This window comes from Manis pentadactyla, chromosome 13 (genome assembly GCF_030020395.1).
Source record: "Manis pentadactyla isolate mManPen7 chromosome 13, mManPen7.hap1, whole genome shotgun sequence".
NCBI classification, from domain to species: Eukaryota; Metazoa; Chordata; class Mammalia; order Pholidota; family Manidae; genus Manis; species Manis pentadactyla.
Genome location: NC_080031.1, coordinates 64,969,194 through 64,989,111, shown reverse-complemented (window position 1 = coordinate 64,989,111; position 19,918 = coordinate 64,969,194). Strand labels below are relative to the sequence as shown.

Below are 19,918 nucleotides of genomic sequence, written 5' to 3'. Positions count from 1 at the left end.
GTTTATCATCGATAGGGTTCAGAATTTCCAGGAAGCTGAAAAGGCTAAAGAGGTAATGAAATTACTCCTGCCCACCTTTTGGCTGTTTTTCTGTAAGAAATGACTGACAAGAAGTTTTGGGGTCATAGTGATACTAGAGGGGAACTAAATAAGCTTTCACTCCTACCCATCCATCCATTAAAGACAGTCATAATCACCATCATTGCCTCCAATTTAACTCCATGAGAATCTGGCATTTATCATGTATCCACTACTGGGTAATATAGGTGTAGTATGAGCTGTTAACACAGGCAGAAGGAACTTACGTGCCAACATGTAGGCTAACAACACAATGCATTAAGTTTCAAAATAGCTTAGAATATATGTCCCCAAGTACACAGTCCCTATATCATCATAGGATTCTGGAATCAGGAAAATGTTTTTATTTATTGTATAGATTTTCATGTGTGTTTCATAAATGAAGGGCTGACACACAGAGGGGCTGATTTGTCTTAGATCTTAGGAAATTATTGTAGTGGTTGTCCTTGTGAGTGTAGACCCCTTTTATCTTTTGGTAACTGCTGTTTTTTCCCATACTGAATCATATCATTCACTTGCTGGCTCTTACATATTATGAATTTGCTCAAAGGCATATTGTAGAATGTATATATATATATATACACACACACACACATATATATATATATATACATACATACATACATATTTTTGTTTACCTTATAGTGTACATAGTAGCCATTTTGGAAATGTTGACATTCCTGGCATTAAACATCATTGTGCACTAAAAAGCACATGTTACTAAAAATATTTCTTCTTATTCTTTAGATTTAAAAAGTCTCTTCAAATGATAAATAAATATCAAAGGCAAGTTCGAACCAAAAGTAATTCAGTTCCATGTGAGTTCTTCAGCCAAAAAATAATTAATTGAATTTCCCCAATATCAAAATGTCACAATGAGCAACTTTTTAATCATTTGCAAAACCAATAAGTTGTATCCAAAACAAGCAGTTTCTTATTCTGCTAGAATTTTCATACTGCTGTGGCTTTTTTTACTAGATGTTTCCTATAAATTCAATTTTTATTATTTATTTTAAGCTATCTTCCAGACAACAATTATTCATATTCAATTTACTGAAACTCTTGCAAGGAAAATGGTGACAATATGAAACTCATAATAATTGAGAGAGGTCTTTCATTCATTATTCACACATTTATTCACTATTTATCCATTCATTAAGTCACTTGCTTTCCTGACTTTCTCCCACTTCTGTCAGAAAACTGTTATAAATTGTATTGCTTCAAATGTATCACAGTGTTATAAGCTTAAATATCAATTGCATAATCCATGCATTGGTTAAGAGATGGGCTTTTATCCAAATATGAGCCAATGGAATGTGAAGGATAACTGTTGAAGCTTATGGGAGGAAAGCTTCCTATTATTCTGTAGTAGATACATATAGAGACTCTCTGACACTAGGCAGAAGGAAGGAGGGTTATGCCTGGATGACTGTGGCAGCTATCTGGCCACCAGAATAGTCCCAGGCTTAGGAAGAGGCTGACACTGTAAAGAAAGAGTAAAGACCAAATGATCTTCAGTTACATTACTGGACTACTAGGTCAAGTCTTGCCTGCAACTAGCCCTGTCTCTGTAGTTAATACATTCTCCTTATTACCTAAGCCACTTAGAGTTGGGCTGCCAGCTTTTTTGCAACAATAGTAGTATTGAATGATACACTATTACTGGCATGTTGTATCAAAAGTTATGTTCACTGTGGCAGACACTGTTAGCCACCTACACAAAAGGCACTATTCTTTATCCTTCTTAACTGGACTCAAATTTTATTCATAATTTAGGCAAATGTTTTAGGGGTCCTTTCCACCTACCCCAGAATATTAATGTTTGTAAGTCTTAACCAATCATGGTGATTCCATTTCCTTATCAGGGGTTGCTTTAGGCCTATGATATAATCATGGACCAAAAACATAAGGTAAATTCTGCTGTGTACATCATGGAAGGTTTCCTAACTCTTAAAAAGGGGAGATAAGATAAGACTATCCTTTCTCTTCCAACTGTTAGACGATATGCTGTGAATGTAGCCACACCTTGCAAATAGAAGGGTGAAGAAGAGGAGCCAGCCTGGCTTCCTTGAGCCACAGAATAAGCTAATCCTGAATTCCCTAGACTTTACCTTATGTGTAATAATAAACTCCGCATTGCCTAAGTTGCTGAGAGTCACATGACCTGCTATTTCGAGCTGAAATCACCCTGACTGGTATACTGGTCTTCCTTCATTTATGATGGGGTTACATCCTAATAAATCTGTTATAAATTGAAAATAGCTTAAATCCAAAATGCAATAAATACACCTAACATACTGAACACCATAGCTTAGTCTGACATACCTTCAACATGCTCAGACACTTGCATTAGGTTATAGTTGGACAAAATCATCTAACACAAAGCCTATTTTATAATAAAGTGTTGACTATCTTATGTAATTTATTGCATACTGTACTGAAAGTGAACAGCAGAATGGCTGGAGGGTACAGAATAATTGTGTGTTGGTCATTGACCCTCATGATCACGTGGTGATCTGGGAGTTGGACTCACTGCCACTGCCCAGCATCACAAGAATTTTACTGCGTATCACTAGCCTGGAAAAATATTAAAATTTAAATTTCAAAGTTTGGCTCTGGAATGACTTTACAATGGTATAAAGTCAAAAAATCCAGAGCCAAACCATTTTAAGTCAGGGACCATCTGTATTCACGGACTGTATTAATTAAGGCTAACTCCAAGCAAAAAATCATCTTTCTTGATTGATTAAACCCAACCTGAGTCTTTAAAACAAAAAATCCTTTCACAGTTTTAGGCACACTTGATTTTTTGAAGTGGCTTGAATAGGGGTGAACAATTAATTCACAGTGATGATTAAATGTAAATAATTCTATATCTTAAGCTAGAGATGAAATGAGAATTTTCCCTGTAGAAAAGTAATGTGCCCCTAAGCCTTTGTTTATCCAGGTGGTTAGAACCAGAAGACACTGGGTGGGTCATCTTAGAAGTTAGCCAGAACAAATGCCTACAAGTCTTATGGTAATCCTGCTGCTAATTCCTCAGATTCCTATTATTTTAGCAATTTCTAAGATCAGAAATTAACAATAGATGGAAACAAAAGAATGAGGCACCTGGCCTGTTGTAGTTTTAAAAGCAGGAATATTCCATAAACAATCGAGAAGTGTTCAGAACAGGAGCCCCCATGGATATGCTGTGACTCCAGATCAGGAAGACATGCCAGTGGGACGAGGTTTGCATGGGCCTCCACGGATACCTGCTGGCAGGGTGGGTGGGGTGATGAGGTTGGAAAGAGGCCTGCATATTTCAGACCTGCTCCTGTAAAGGATTCTGGTGGTATCAGTCGTCAGTGGAAACAAAACGTGAACATTTACTCTGGTTTTTGTGACTGCTGGGCAAGTTTTTGCTCACATGACAGAGTGATGTCTCTGTCTCTATCTTTTCCTTCATTTAAATAAATGCGGAGGAGGGTGATATAGAAAAAGGGAAAAAGGGAAATCACAGTTATGGAAGTTCTTGGACATTTCTAAAAATTGTAAATACTTTTTTTCTAATACTTAAGTGCAATACTTCCAAAATATATACAACAAAGCTTCCCAGTATCAGAAGGGAAGCATTTTGCTGAGTATTTTGTTAGTCTCATAGAAAATGTTTTGTGCTTTTTTTAAGTGCCTTGGATTTAAGCCCAACCTGAAAATATCTCCTCTACCATTACCTTTGATCATATACTCAAGGCCTATAATTTATGTAATAAAGTGGGTAACTAATGGGAAAAACATCTATGAAAATTAACATTTGCACCAAGTATCAGAAGATTTCCTACATAAAGAAAAGCTTGTTTGAGTTCCTTCTTGGGGAATTTCTCTTTCACATTTGAATTATCTTTCTAATTTCAAGATGAAATTACACCTTGACATTTCAAAAAAATAAAATCAGACTGATAAAATTGAAATGGCATTCCACTGGGAGGAGGAATTGAAAGAACTGTGTCCCACAGGCTGTCCTCATGCACAGGGCACTTTTATGCGGCCAATTGAACCGAGCGGCGACATCCCTGGCTCTCACCCACCTGAGTCAGTTTCTTACTATTGTCTTACTACTGTGAAATTTAAACTAACAGCAAGTTGCACAAAATAAAAGTGAAAGAGTTCATTAAAATAAGTCAGACTTGTAGGAGGTGACCTTGATAAGCAGTCCCCTCAGGTGAGCAAGGACCTCCCAGTCTGATATTTTCCTACCCAACTTCAACTCTGCTATTGCTTCTCATGCACTTAAGCCACTTTTATGGCTACTTCCTTAAAATCTACTGCTCTCTTGGCCTCTCCTGACTTAGACTCTGTCAGTGTCCAAGTGCTCAGTATGCCGCCACAAAGCCCATTTGTGTCATCTGGTAAGTGGATCCTACCAGCTTGTTAGGTTTTTATGGCCATACATTCTATTTCCACAAAGTGACTAAAACTGGGAAATAATGGAGTTTAGAAAAGTCCTTGATAAAATAGTATCCCATGGAGATGCAGAACATAATTTTTTAAATTCTTAATATTACCTTTTCTGAATATTTAAAATATAAACTGTCATAGACAGCAATTGTAGAATTTGTCTATAATCTAAAATCTAATCTCAGGGGCTGGAAAAGAGTTTTAAGTAACTACCCTTTAATGGATACATCTAGCATTTTTTTTCCTCTAACAATACAAATTTGTGTACTAAAATGTAATTTACTAGTCTAAAACCTGAGTTACACAAGCCAATAACAACAAAAATCAATTTACTCCAAACAGAATGGTTGCCACCATAAAGGAAGTTATATGCATGAGTGATAAACCATGCCTCAGTCAGGGCTACCTGCCTTTAGAGATTTGACAACAAAAAAAGTACTTAAGAATTTCAGTAGTTTAGGATCTACTAATTCTTTTTGAAATAAGAACTCATCATATTGTTTTATTATAGGATTACCTTGTAACACCTTTAAAATGTTCAATGGTGGACTCCACTTGCCCCCATAAAAGTTCATTCTGATTAAAAACAAAACAAAACAAAACCATAATTTCCGAGTGAGAATTACAAGGGCACAGAGGTAAAGGATATTGTAGGAATATATTACCTGACAATTACACGAAGTTAAGAATTACTAAGAAGTTTGAAACAGAAAGACTTTGTGATAGGACAGATGGAAGAACATCTGAGTAAAAGAGAAATCCAAAATAACTCTCGTGTTTCTGACTTCAGCTAGTAGATGCACGTAATGCCGTTTTACTCAGTAGGGAATACTGGAGTTCGATTTTGGAGGTTCATTTTTAGACGTATTGTATCTGGGATGTTCGTGAGACTTCTCAGCAGAAGGGTCCTGGGTCCAGAGCTCAGCTCTGACCAAGAGTTGTAAATTTGAGGATTATTCGCACAAACGGATTGCAACCAAGGCCACAGGAGGAATAAAATTACCTACAGAGAGAAAGGAGAAAGTTTGTACGACCAGGAGTGGAAGGATCTCCCATTACTGCTCCCCAGTAATTACTCTGAGGACAAGCCCGCAAAACAGTACCGAAGGAGTCAGGAAGTTCGGAAAGTTTGGAAGAAAACAGCGGCACTTGACAGAAGTTGAGGGAAGAGTGTCTTAAGAGGGGGTCTCAATAGTGGCAAACATTCAGAGGTCATTTAAGACTAACAGCGAGGCGAGTCCATCGGATTTAGTGACATCAGTACCCTCAGCCAGGCCAAACTAAGTGCTGTTATTGAGGACAAAAGCTCCTGGGAGGTTGGTTAACATGAGAAAGGAATTGAGGAAGTCAGTGTAGAGACAACTCTTAGAGATCTGAGTGTAAAAAGAACAGTACTAGAGCAATAGCTAAGTAGTGAAAGGGTTTTATTTTCTTTTTAAGGTTAGCAATTAAGGACACTTAAATGCTAATGGCATGGAGCTAGTAGAAAGGGTAACATTTACAAGGAAGAGAGAGTAACAGTGGCATAGGATTCCTAGGATGCTGGAGGCCTGGAATGCTGACCTCTCTGGCTGTTTGGAAGCCCTCATTTGCTCTTAGTTGGAATCCAAGTCCTTTGATGGCACTGCACCTAAATGAGCTTGCTGTGCCTCCGAGAATAGATAGATTTTTCTCATTACTCAGACGTTCGTTAGTTTTCCTTTCTGCATTTGTTTCCTAGGACTGTGGTTACAAATTAAGAGTTCAGTGGTTTAAAACAACACACATTTATCATCCCATAGTTCCAGAGGTCAGCAGTCCAGAACAAGTGTTACTTGGCCCAAATCACAGCATCACTGGGACTGCGCGCCTTGTAGCAGCTGTACAGGGAAATCCATTTCTTGGCCTTTTCTAGCTTTCTATAGACCACTTGCATTTCTGGGCATGTGGCTCCTTCCTCCATCTTCAAAGCCAGCAATGTAGCATCTGTCATCCCATCTCAGTCTTTTATTCAGTCATACCTGCAAAGTCCCTTTTGTCGTATAGGGGAACATATTCTCCTGTTTGGAGGAATCATTATTCTGGATATCTTAGTGGACTTCTTTGGAGGAGGGCATTATTCTGTGCCCCAAACCTATTTCTAAGTATTCTGATAAACTGGCTGAGAATTATGAATAGAGCCTTAAGAGCTTCCTCTGCTTGTTGTTTTCCATAAGTAAAAACCTCAGTAATGAATTTCAGCCATGTCATTCTCAAGGAATGGAGTGTTTACCACATCAAGAATATGGTAAACAATCTAAGCGGTATGAAGTTCACACTTAGCCAGTACTAGTAGCAGATTTCATCATTTTTAGTGTTGCAGGGAAAAATAAATGAACAATCCAAATAAATTCTATGTGATCCTTCAGCTGCTATTTTTAAAGAAAAAAATAATCAGGCACTTGTTATAACAGTAACAAAGGATTTTTTGGGGCTATTGCAATAAGCGCCAAGGCTCTCACAATAAGGCTGTGAGAATGGCTTAACTCTGAGTACAACAAGGAAAAGTGGGGATTTATAACCAAGGTGGGGCAGTGGGGGAGGAGTAGGTGTAAGGGTTGGTGGGTAGAAAATGACTGAGAAGAGAAGAGAAGGCAAGCCAAGTGAGCAGACTCCCCTGGGGGGACAGTAGAAAGAATGAGGAATTTGGTCAGGTACTGAGGATGCTCAGGCACCAAGGGTCGGGGACTGTTGCTAAAGCAACTTAGTACATTCTTGCCACAGCTGGGCTCTTGAGATTACAGCTCCAGGAGGAGGCCTAGTCAAGAAAAGAGCTCAGAGGAATCTGACTGAAGCTTGGAGACAGTGAGAGTCTCTGCAACTATACTAGTTTTTGCAGTCTGTTCCATCATATGCATAGGTTCCTTAGCTTCAGCCAGAAAGTACAGAGTTCAGACCTAGCACTGTATCTAGGGGGAAAATTCAGTGCCGCCATCATTGTCATCCCAGGGCTAATCTAAAGGAAGAAAATGAGGGACAGCGTAAGATTGAAGGAAGAGAAGGAGCCATGTGTTGTGAGGAATAGTTGCCCATGTCACTCAAAATGCACACAAAAAATGACTGTGTCCAAGTGTGTTGTTACATTTAATAACCGTGTCATGTCAGCTCAATCAAAATGTCTAGTGCCCGCTTGCCACAAACCTCATTCTTCTGTATAATTTGTACAAGCAAAATTCTGATCAACAAAAATGATGAGTCTTTATCCTATCTTTCTACACACACACATACACACACACACACAAATTTTCATTGTCATTATCAGAGAACAATCCTGCTACTACTATTATTACTACTGCAACAATTTATTTCTCAGTGCCATACAATACTAGAAACTGTTTGAAAATTAATGCAAACTAAAACAGTGTTCATTTCATAGACGTAGCCTCATCTAACCCCTGTACGTCAGGAAGAAAAGCAGGGGGGGTTCTCACTGTCAGACCCCTGCCTGCCAGAGGCAGTCCAGCGATGATGTAAAATCGTCTTTGTTTTTATTCTTCCAATTCACTTTGAGACTATACTACATCCACTTTAGACAGAAATAGTCTGTTATCTCCTGTTACCTCCTGTCTCTTCTTTTTCTTCCTTTCTCACACTCCCCCAGGTCTCTTCTGCCCTTAAATGTCCTTTTCTCCTACCAGAATCCGGTTTTTACCGTATGGCCTCTTTCTTTAGTCATTGTGTTTTGTTTACTATTCTCTTCAAAGGAGCCAGGCCTCTAGGAGGGGACTCAGGTCCTGCTCAGAGGAAGAGGTAAGAAAGGTTCGAAAAAAACCTTTCTTCTGCTGAGACTGATTTCCTCTTAGTGTAACTTTAGTGCATTTTGCTAACAGGGTTTGTGTTCTTTCTCAATCTTGTCAGACTCTTTCTGTAGGACAAACTGGTACATTCTGAGATCCTGAGGTAGCTGGGAAGGAACCCTGGTCCTGCAGGGAGCTGTGGTGTAGATTAACCTATGCGGTCCTACCTTCATCCTAGGGAAACACTTTGCCCTACCCGTGTGCACAGAAGGTGGAAGCCAGCACCGCCCTCTGCCCACCAGGCAATGGCTGGCCATTGGGTGTTTTCCGCCACCTTCCTCCATGTACCAGCCTAAACTCATTTTGTGACACCATCTTTGAGAGGTCCACACTTGCTTTTCCACACAAACAACCTTCCCCTCCTTCCTGACCTAGTGCCAAGGTATTCACACATCCTCCTGTGATAATGTTCTTATCAGTCTTCTTGGACATACCAGCTGATTCCAGCATGCTCCAAGAATCCAAGAAGAAAACCCTGCATTCAGATCCACAGAAGGGGATTCCCTTGCTCCCTGTGTATGGTCGTAGCTGTTGAGCTCTTATGGAAGTTGGGGAATCACTGTGCTTCCACCCCAAGGTATGATATCTCCCTTACCCTCTGGCTCACTTCACCTCCCACCAGCTCCTCAAGGGCAGGAAAAGAGAGACTCCACTCCAGACTAGCTTGTGAGGAAAGGATCCATCTATCCACTGGGAAACAGAAGCAAGAACAAAAACAAACTTCTAAACACTCTTCATTTTCTCTGGACACTCTGGAGATAATTTAGTCAAATCAAAACTGGTAAGATGCTGCTGAGATCTAAGCTGATTGGAGGAGAAGCGAGGGCTGTGAGGACCATGGATGCGTTCAGTCAGCCAGCAACGTTTACAGGCAGAGCCACGTCAGGTCACAAAGGAGAGGAGCAAAGAGTAGAATAGATGTGATCTCTCTTCTCCTATTGTGTGTATCGCAGCCTTGTCAAGAAGAGGCTTGTCTGAAAGATTTCTAGCCTACCTTTTAGGATTTAGCCACACGCTTAGTTCACCATGCCTATTGTAGGTCAGCAGAAATTCAGTTGCAAAAAGCTGGCTGCTATCAGAACTACCTGGGGAGCTTTGTACAAATATGCATTCCCAGGCGCCTTCCTAGATTCACCCAAGAAGAATTTCAGTGGTGAGCTCTTGGATTCTCTGTACTGATGAAGCTTCGCAGGTGCCAGCATGGAGAACCATTTTTTATAGCTGTGAAATCTTCCCTGGCCATCCTGTCTGCAATTTCGACCCGACCCCCTGTCACATTTGATCCTCATAGAATCTAAGTTACAGACCTGGAAGAGATCTAACTTTTCCATTTTTCTATTAAAAACAAAGCAAAACCTCAAGCTCAGAGATGTTAAGTGCAATGCTGTACAATCATAAGAGTTTGGTATCAGGGGCAAAAAGTGCAGTAGTAAAAAGCTTTGTGTACCTGGCGAGGAAATTGAAGAACCATCCTAATAATAAGCCAGGTTAAAAGCTTTGGACTGGCCATTGCTGCAGTGGTTTTGTATCATACATGCACTTAACTTTCATTCATTTATTCACTTAACAAGTGTACCAAGCACTGCTTCAGACACAGAGGATATAGTAGTGAACAAAATAATCAAAAAGCCCTGTTCTCACGGAGCTTTCGTTCAGTGGGGGTGGGGGTGGAGATACTAACAACAAGACAAAAATAAAGTATACTACAGTCAGATATAGCATGTCATCAAAACAAAGCAGGGTCAGGGATTCAACTTGTTGAGGATCAAATGTGACGGGGGTCGGGTCGAAATTGCAGACAGGGTGGCCAGGGGAGACTTCACAGCATGACAATGACTTTGGAGAAGACAGACCTGAAGGAACTGAGGGAGCCAGCCATGTATGCATCAGGCAAGGGAAATTACCCAGGCACAGGAAAGAGGTAGTGCAAATGTCCTGGGGTGGGAACATGCCTGGCCTGTTAGGAGTGAGGATAAAGGGGATGCAGCCGAGTGGACAAGAAAAAGAGGAATAGGAGATGTGTCAAGAAGGTAAAGGGAACCAGATCACAGAAGATCTTACAGTATAAGCACTGGGTCTTTAGTTTGCATGAGTTGAAAAATCACTGGAAGCATTTGGATAAAATGGAAGTCAGACCCAACTTGTATTTTAACGGACTCTCTGCGCAGAGTTGAAGCCAGACTGAAAGGGCAGTAGCAAAGTGTGAATGAGATATGAAGCTGTTGCAGTACTTCAGCTACATGTGCTGAAAATACTGGAGAGAAACAACATGAGAGAAAAGTAACCATTTCCATAAATGCTAAGCAGGGGCAACAGAGGGCATTTATGCCTCTAAGTGAGCACAGGCGGGGGGCTAGGGTTCTGCAGTTCCCTCGGTGAAGACAGCCTGCCACCACGGGGCGGTCCTGTGGGCAGAGGTGACTGCTTTTCATGCTTCCTGGTCCTCAAACAATTCCTCAAAGCGTCCAGGTCAGCCAGACCCCTCACACTGGTTCTGGGGCCAGCTATGGGCCCAGCATCAGCTTGAGGTCCGATGAACGAGAAGCAGCTCCCTGGTTTCCCTAAGGGCTTGTGTTCTCGGGTGTTCTGTGGGCTGAGTCCCTCACTCTCCAGGCGCTTGTCCAGGCCATCAGGGCTGCAGCCTTTCCACCACGGCTTCAACTCGGGATTCTGTTCCCTCTAAAACACTTGTTAAAACAAATATTTTTAAGCTCATAGGTATGACACTGTTGGACTGTCATAAGGCGAAAACATTTATTGGTTCCAATCTGCCATCACACCTCAAATTTTTCCTCTGACACATGATCCTATTTGAAGACTGGTCATCATTATGCTAAGGGAAATTTTGTAATACATATTGAAAATTCCTAGCAAATATCACACCACATGTTAATTCTTATTGGCCAACTTTACCAACTGTTAATTAAACTTATTTGTCAATTAAATCTGTCCTTAAATTGCTACTATATTTTTTGCAAATCAACAAACACATGCTAACTTCAAATGTAGTCTAAGTGTTCACATATTAGTGGAAAGAACTGAAAACTGTACAAAGTCATTTGGCACTAAAGAGCTGGCCTCTGTACAGATAAAAACACTGAAAGAAGATAAAGAAATATTCAAGAAGTAAGACTATTCTGATTCTCAAGAGATAAAATATTTGTACTACAAGAATGTAAAAAATAAGCCAATCCTTTTTTTTCAATCACAATTCTCAAATGTTCATTGTAAAAATCTAGACAAGGGAAGAAACATAGAAAGGTTTTTGCTGTCCTTTTGTTTTTTATTCATGTAGTGAGAGGGAGATATTGACAAGGATGTGCCAGTTTCCTAGTCCAAGTTGGCAATAGATGAAACTGGACTCCCTTGTGGTTACTGAGAAATATACACAGCTTTCAGAGCCAGCGCCAAGGTGAGTCAGCGTGATGGGCATTTGCCTGGAGGAGGAAGCTGACATAGTCTGTTAGGCTGAACAGTAATCCTGGGCGGCTCTGGTGGAATGAGGTGTTGAATCACCTCACCGGTAAGAGTCTTTCCTGTTGAGTAAATACTTGGCAGCCCTGGTCATTAGCTTGAAAGGCAGAGAGAAAAGTAAACATTCAGGAGTGAGTGCCCAGTGGAAGTGTTTGTTTAGGCTAAATCCTGAATGTCCTTCAGGGCTTAATGCTGCCTCTCCTTTTCGGGGCTGTGGACCTGCGGCTGCAGGAGCCAACATCACATCTGGTTCATTCTCTGTGTTCAGGATCTCAGTGATTAATTACCGAATGGGTGGATGGATGGGTGGATGGGTGGATGGATGGGTGGATGGATGGGTGGATGGGTGGGTGGATGGATGGATGGGTGGATGGTTGGGTGGATGGGTGGATGGGTGGATGGATGATGGATGATGAATGAATGAATGAATGAATGAATGAATGGAGAAAGGTAATCTTGGGGGACACTTGAGACCTAACTGGGAAGAGATGTGCTTCCCATTGTTGGAGGTCTTTGAATTGGAAACTGGATCAGAAGTTCTCAGCATTTCTCTGTTCAGTGAACACTTCTGGGTGGTGGCATCAGCAAAGCGATCCAAAGGGGGATGAATACCCCTTTTTAGAAAGAAATATTTAGAAAATCTAAAACAAGTTTTCTAAATTTTCCCTGGGCCACCCTTCAATACTGTAGCACTATTTACACAAGGCTTTAACTTCCTGCAGGTACAAGCCAATGTTTTCATGCACAATAGGTCTTTGACCTAGTATTACACCACATCTCCTTTCTCTGATTAGCAGCAAGTTGTACCCTTCTCTCTTCTGGTCTGTGCATCCCAACCTTCCACCTGTCAGATATCTCTGTATCAATGCATAGCTACACTGATGGCAAGATGCAAATTTTACTTGTCGATTACAATTGACAGCTGACCTATGAAGAGCTTGAGGGACACCAGTGTCTGAGAGCCACTCAGAAAATCATCAGTTAGGGATGTTGCAGAAATAATTCCTGTTTAAATGATATCAGACCACCCCCAAAATGCCCATTTCAACTCTAAGTTTCTAAGGTACTCAAACTACAGTTATACCTCTGCTGTTATCTATTTCGTCATTAGTCATTTTTGACAGAACTCTCCTGTAGCACTTTGCTAAGAAGATGCAGGTTTTGAGGGTATTGAGAATGGGAAGCTGGAAATGGCCAAAATCAAATGTCACAATTTCTTCCGGGCCTTTTGTCTTTCAAGGTTGACATAGAAAAGTGAGCATCACCTGGCCCAGCTAGGAGCAGAAGCTCCTGTTGTCTGTCCCCTTTCTAAGCCTTTCTAAACCTGCACAACTACCACCCCCCCTTCTCCTGTTTCTTCTTTGTTATGATCCTAAGCCCTCATTCTCACTCCCACTTCATCCCTATTGTATGTGGAGGCAGAACGAAAAACAGCCTGTGTTTGTAAAAACCTCCTCAAGTGTAGCAATTGTGATCCCATACCCTGGCTGTGGCCAATCAGGCTTGCCACCCTCACTGACAGACAGAAGAAACTCTCTTGTCTGTGTGATCCTAGAGCCTCTGGGTATGGGGTTAAACCTGAGATCTTCTGATCAGATGACACATTCCTCCGTGCTTCAGGCAGTTGCAGCCTTGGTAAGACTATCCGAGCTGCTGGGAAAAGCCTGGGAAAGACGGGGGTGTCTGAGATCTGGGGACATGTCAAGCTGTCCGTGTCTTGGAGACACATATCCCTTCAAGACGAGGGTGCCTGGACTAGGGGAGAGCAGTGCAGGCCGAGTCACATGAAGGCTGGTGGTGGAGTCCAGAAAACTCACTAGAGTAGCCTGGAGCTATTTCCAATACAAATAGGATTTGAGATTCTTGGAGTCCCTCACTGTATTGGAGGGTTGTAGACACTTCTATTATTTGTAATGCATTTAGAAACCGAAAAATGTTTCTGTTACATGTAGAAAGAGGTCATTTAATAGTAAAATTCACTGGTATGAGATATATCCTTTTTGGTGTATATGCCTCTTTGCTTATCTCCTTCTCAGCATTTTCATTTAATGCATGAAAACAATACAGTAGGAATCAAAGGCCTTGTGACGTCTCTCCTGTTTTTAAGCTTTCTGGGGCATCTTGACTCCCTTCCCAATTGTCTTTACCCCGGACTATGGACTGAATTGTGTCCCTGACAAAAATCCCTCAGTGAAGCCTTACTCCCAGTGTAACGGTATTTGGGGATGTGCCTTTGGGAGCTGATTAGGCTTAGGTGAGCCCATAAGGATGGGGCTCCTTTCATGAGATTAGTGCCCTTTGATAACAGGAAATCAGAGAGCTCCTGGGTCCTCTCTGCCATGTGAGGACACAATGAGAAGGGGCCATCTGCAAACCAAGAAGAGAGTCCTCACCAGAACCCAACCATCCTGGGACCCTGATCTCAGACCTCCAGCCTCCAGAACTGTGAGGAAGTAAATCTCTGCTCTCTAAGCCCCCCAGGCCACGGTGTTCTGCTGTGGCAGTCTGAGCTGAGATACTCTGCCTCTCTTCCTCCCATCTGCCTTCTGCCTCCTCCCTCTGCTACTTCCTTCTGAGAGGGCAGAAACAGAGGGCACAGACCTCGTGACTTCACTTGCCATCCTCCTGCATTTTTGACCATCTTAGAATTAGATGAACAAAATATTCTGCCTATATTACATCATTTAAATACACACACACACACTTTTTGACCAGTTTGCCTCCCAGCACACGACTAAACTTCTTTCTTTATTGTGAAAATAAGTAGAAAATAACTTCTAAGAAAAAGAGGAAAAGCTGGTGAAAGAAAACATGGAAAGAGAGGTCAAAAAGAGAAAATGACAGACACACACGGGGGAGAGGGTCCTGGTGCTCCCTTCTGTCCCTGAGCCTTTCCAACACACAGCCTTCCCCAGCCTGCCCGCCATTCCTTTCCTCACTGTCTTCCCACTGCCCCTTGCAGCCACTTCCCATCTTTTCTGTCCTTTCCTGTTGAAATTCACTTCAATCCATAAAAGCCCGTTTTCCCAAGCCCAGATTTCCATGCCTCCACCTTCTGGGGTAACAGAAAAATGGTCTGTGTGCTAATGGTCAAGGACCAACAATCCTCCCTCCCAAGTAACAATTGTGCATGTTAACTAGAGCTATCTATAAGGAACACATTCACCTAGGTTTCAGAGAGCACTCACCCAAAAGGGAACTCTAGCCTAGAACTACCCTAAACAAAAATACAAGAGCCACAAATGCAAGCCACATAGACTATTGTAAATTTTCTTATAGCTGCATTTTTAAGTGGTAGTGTATGAGTGAAAAAAAATTTTATATATATTTTAATAGAACACAGCCCCCAAATTATATCTATAATATATTTATTATAATACAATCAATTTTTAAATGAAATACTTCACATTTCTTTCATACTAGGTCTTCCCAATAAAATGTGCACTTTGCACTTAACAGTACATCTCATTTCAGACTAGCCACATTCAGATGCTTAACAGCCACATGTGGCTAGTGGCTACCATCCTGGACAGCCCAGCTCTGGCCAGAGGAGAGGGAAGGTGAGGCCATGGCAGAGCAGCAGGTAGGGAAAGCCTCCCACCACCTGGACTCCCTCTCCTGGACCTGAAAGCATGTGCCTGTTGCAGAGACAACAAACTAAATGCTCCTTTGAGATTTGAGATTTTTTTTTCTATTGCTTTTAAAGAAAGGTACTCAAACCCACCATCTCCTTAAATATTATTGTTGAAATTTCAAATGTTCAGGACAAAAATTTCTCAGTGGACTCTTGAAGTGTTACATGCTGCTGGTAAGAATTCCTAAGCCTCCCTGCATCACCTCTGTGAAGCCTGAAGCACCTGGACCCGGTGCAGTTCAGGGCTCAGCCCTTCTTCACCCCGCCCTCTCTCAGGGAAGGGATGACTGCAGACTAGTTTCATTTGCTGAGAAATGGGTGATCCTCCCCACATGGACTTCTGTGGCGAAGCTGCTGCATCTTTAGTAGGTGTGGATACACACGACAGGAGCAGAATTTTGTAGCCTGGACCAACAGTTATGTTTCTCTCAGGGGCAGCTGGGGGGAATTATTTTCACTAGGGGCTGAGTCAATGGGGGCCCTTTAATTATAGCAATCCATGCTGGTACCACATGTCAGGCTCATTCACGTGGCTGGCTCAATTATTCCTACAGTGATACCCAAGCCCTTGATATCCTGTAGTTCGTGTAGCTGAAGTCTGCCTTTTATATAACACAGAGAAGAAATCATTTTAATGGAAATGTAAAGGATGAGCATGGTAAAGAGGGTGGTACTGCTAAGGTCTAGTAGGATGCGATGGTTTTTCAGCAGTTCAACTATTTGATGGTCTAGTGAGACTTGTCTGCAAGGATTCGCTGCTGCCAGTCACTAATCTTTTATTTCTTTATTGGAGCCTCTTTCTCCCTCCTTATTCCAGTCTTTATCCTTGTCTGAGGAGCTAACTGATAGAACTGGAAAAGGGCAAGCTTTTATGTTCAGGAGATAAGTGTGGTTTTATTAAGAAATGCTGAAAAGCCTTCAGACCTGAAAAAAAAAAGATGACTCTCAATGGGAGATAATCATGCTAATGGAGTTTTCTGGCATCATCTCAGATTATACCCCTGCCAACTTTAAAGCTGATCTGGGTTAAGAAACTAGTTTTTTCTCATTATCACTTCTCTCACAAAGGCCAGTGACAATCTTTTTTGTCCCAGTCTAATTAAAATTCAAATTAAAGCATATTTCTAACTGGTGGTAATGCTCGTGAAAGATTCTTAAGGAAAAGGATATCATGGAACTTGGGATGGCTGTTGTTTGTAGGCTGGAGTTTCAAGGACTGTTCATTCTCATGGTTAATTGAAAATCAAATGTGTATAAAAAAGTTGGCAGAGACTGATTCTCCTTCCTCTCCAGACGCTTGCAATTCTTGATTCGTGAACACCCAGAATCTTTCCCCTTACTGGATCCAGATTTCATTGTCAGTATGTCTGATCTAACGAGATGACGTGACATCTGTCTGTGTTCCCTTTTTAGAACGTGAGAAATGAAGCCTTTTCATCTTCTCTCCTTTTGCGTTCTGGGACATCCAATCAAAAGTGCTCAACTTCTCCTTTTCTTGTTTGCTTTAGAAGACAACTCACTAGAAGTGTCCTGCGGCCGTCTCCCACCTGTGGAAGGAGTTGATCGAAAAATTAACCTGATTTTGGACTTGTCAACCCAGCTTTCCCTTCAGTGTGAGAAGATCACCCAGATGGAAGAAGTTTTAGAGAAAAACGAAAGGAAGATTCAGCAGCTGGAAGCCGAGCGGGGGGGCCCTTCCTTTGCAAGAGGTCAAGGACCACCCAGAATGTTTACAAGAAGCCCCAGTTTTCTTTAATATTAGCATCATTTTTGTGGTCTCTGATGAGGATATGTAAAGATTCCCAGTAAGAGAATAATAAAAGTTTATTATATTTCATTAAGGTAAAGTTCAGAACCCAACTAGTCTCCTCATTGGCAAGCTCAAGTTCAAGATGATGGATATGAATATCCTATAAAGTTCATATTGGAAGGAAACAAAACAAAGGGAGGTCTTACTGACTGTTTCCCCTTTAGACATCAGTAGTCACGTAACCACACAGCTGTAGAATACTGTTTTCAGACATTCCTGGTACAGTGGGGGAGGGAAAAAAACACAAAACTAGACAGATAGTCAAAGAACTTAGCATCATCTTCTTACCAGTGGTTTGTCACACTGCAAGGGTGGGTGGTACCAATCTTGTTTTAATATGCAGCTCAGTTGTGAAAGAAAGCTGTCAAGGATTCCAAGTTCAAACTGGGGAGTGTCAGGGTACTAAAGAGTAGGATCATTGCCAGCAGAGTAACTAGCCATGACATCTGTCCTTACATGTCTTCTATAATGGATTTCTTTACAGCATACATTTCATTAACATTTAGCATACATTTTATTAACATTTAGCAAAGAAAGAAATGAAAAAGAATCAAAGAAATCCAAAGAAATAAAGAATGGATGAATCAGCACTATGGTCCTCTGGGAAATGTTTCCTGGGACATCTCCTTGGGAAAACACACAACGCTGATTTTTCCCTTAGAAGCGTGACTAAGACCAAAGCAATTACACTCTTCGGTTCTTCTTACCAAGGAGCTATGGAGAAATATTGTAGCAAACATGAGAATCACTAGTTTTATCATCAAGGAGTTCCTAGAGACACACAAGTCTCTTTAATGTAAACGTGATTGTAATGGGGGATGGGAAATGGAAGAGAAAATGTAGGTGGACAGGGTTTATACCCAGTAAGTACTGCTTTAGAGGAAGTTAACAGATTTACTGATCATGAGTGATCAGTAATAATACATAGTCCTGGGCTCTGGTGTAGGGCCGAGGACTGTGTATTTTAACAGATACATGTGGTATTCCTGTTGAGCATATTCCAGGAACTACATTTTAAGACACTTTGGTTTAGGGGTGGCTTCAAGCAGAGCTGTCACACTTTTATTCCCAAATTAAAAGATTATCCCCAGAAGGAGAATCTCTTCTTGCAAACCAGGGTGAGGAGTGTAATACAGTATATAATTAGTCTGATTATGGATCCCGACTATCTACACACAAAGTTTCCAAACTTGATTTTTTTTTTAAAGGAAGTCATTGAGTTTTGGATTTGCAATATTGATTCTAGATTTTCACTACAAAAAAACGTAGTTCAAGTTACTTTCATACAAAGCTAAAATCTTCTCATATTTGAATATAACCTCAGCATTTCACCTGTAATGTCTGCAAGTATGTAAAGATGTAGTCCATCATCAGAAATGAGAACAACTTACAATGCCTTGATCCTGAATACCCCAGAAAGTGACTCAAAGCACTTTTTCACAGTCCCAGGAGAACCTGTTCTATGGAGCCTACTTCAGCACCTACAGAGTCCACTTCTGAGATATCTTCTCTCTGGTTCCTCCTCCTTGTTACCTTCTCAAACCCCATGACCTCTTCGGTCCTTTCTATTTCTCTGGCCCCAACTGACTAGGTCTCCCTGTTCCAATCTTGAAGTTTTGACCATTGCTTCCAACACCACGGTGAAGCTGAGGGTTGGCATGTCCTTACTGTGCATTTCTGTGAGAAAGCTTTAAGCCTTTCAGTTTGTTAAGAGTGGACTATCTCCAAAATAAACTATCATCTCTACAATTTTGATCTGTTACCACGATTATCAAGTCTCCATCTCTGTATTTTACCAGAGATTGTCCTAATCCCATGGGATACTGAGGATGAGATAGACTGAAAGTAGGGAAGGAGAGAAAAAAAAAATCGTGCCACATCGCCAACAGGGGGATGCTAACTTCTAGATGGATTTCCCCTGGCTAATCCCTGGCTAGTCCCCAACAGGAAAGCACCTTGCAGTGGAGATAAAATAGCAGGCACAACAGGAACTGCTGTTAATAATTGATTGAGCCTGTCACCTCTACATCCAAGCAGGAGCCAGGGAAGGAGAGAGAATGAGGGGTCATATTACCCTGCAAAACCATCTCTACAAGAAGCTGATCTTGACTCAGATCTAGGTTGTCTCCAGATCAGAAGTGGGGAGGAGATTTGGCCCAAAGGTGAACAGACTAATCAGCCAGACACCTTAGTAACAGTCATTCTTTAACTATTCAGGTTTTATGGGATAGCAAAGGGCAGGGAGTGGATGAGGGGCTGGGTGGGAGGGGAAGAGGTGTATTGGCGCTGGAGGCATTTCAAAGTGGAAAAATTCTCATTCCCAGCTGAATATTTATGCCCTTGGATGCCCCCAAAGTTCATTTCCATTTTCTGCCACTCCTCCAGAGAATTGAGTAGTAAGCATCACACTGTGCTAAACAGCTGGTTCAAATTAAGAATCAGATTATAGTTCATAAAAGCACAGTCCTATTTTCTTAGGAGGAAGTTCGGCTACTGAAGTTGTCTACTGATCCTTAAAACTGAGTAAATACTCAGATTATACCCCTTAGCATTAGCAGGCTGACGACCTTATTTCTTAATGAAAATCTAGCAAATCATCGGTTAATATATCTGATTTAAAAATAACAAGAAATCCAGAATATTAAAATATTTAACAAGTAACCCAAGCCA

At 41.3% G+C, this 19,918-nt stretch overlaps 1 protein-coding gene across 1 annotated transcript in view; it reads left to right on the top strand.

Moving 5' to 3' along the window:
* CCDC192 (coiled-coil domain containing 192) overlaps positions 1-17,267 on the top strand; it is a 157,362-nt gene extending 140,095 nt beyond the window's left edge. The window contains 2 exon segments of the mRNA XM_036903123.2: positions 16,947-17,125; positions 17,127-17,267. Of these exon segments, the coding sequence (XP_036759018.2) occupies positions 16,947-17,125; positions 17,127-17,234 (287 nt within the window). The 3' untranslated portion in view covers positions 17,235-17,267.
* Positions 17,268-19,918: the final 2,651 nt, after the last annotated feature.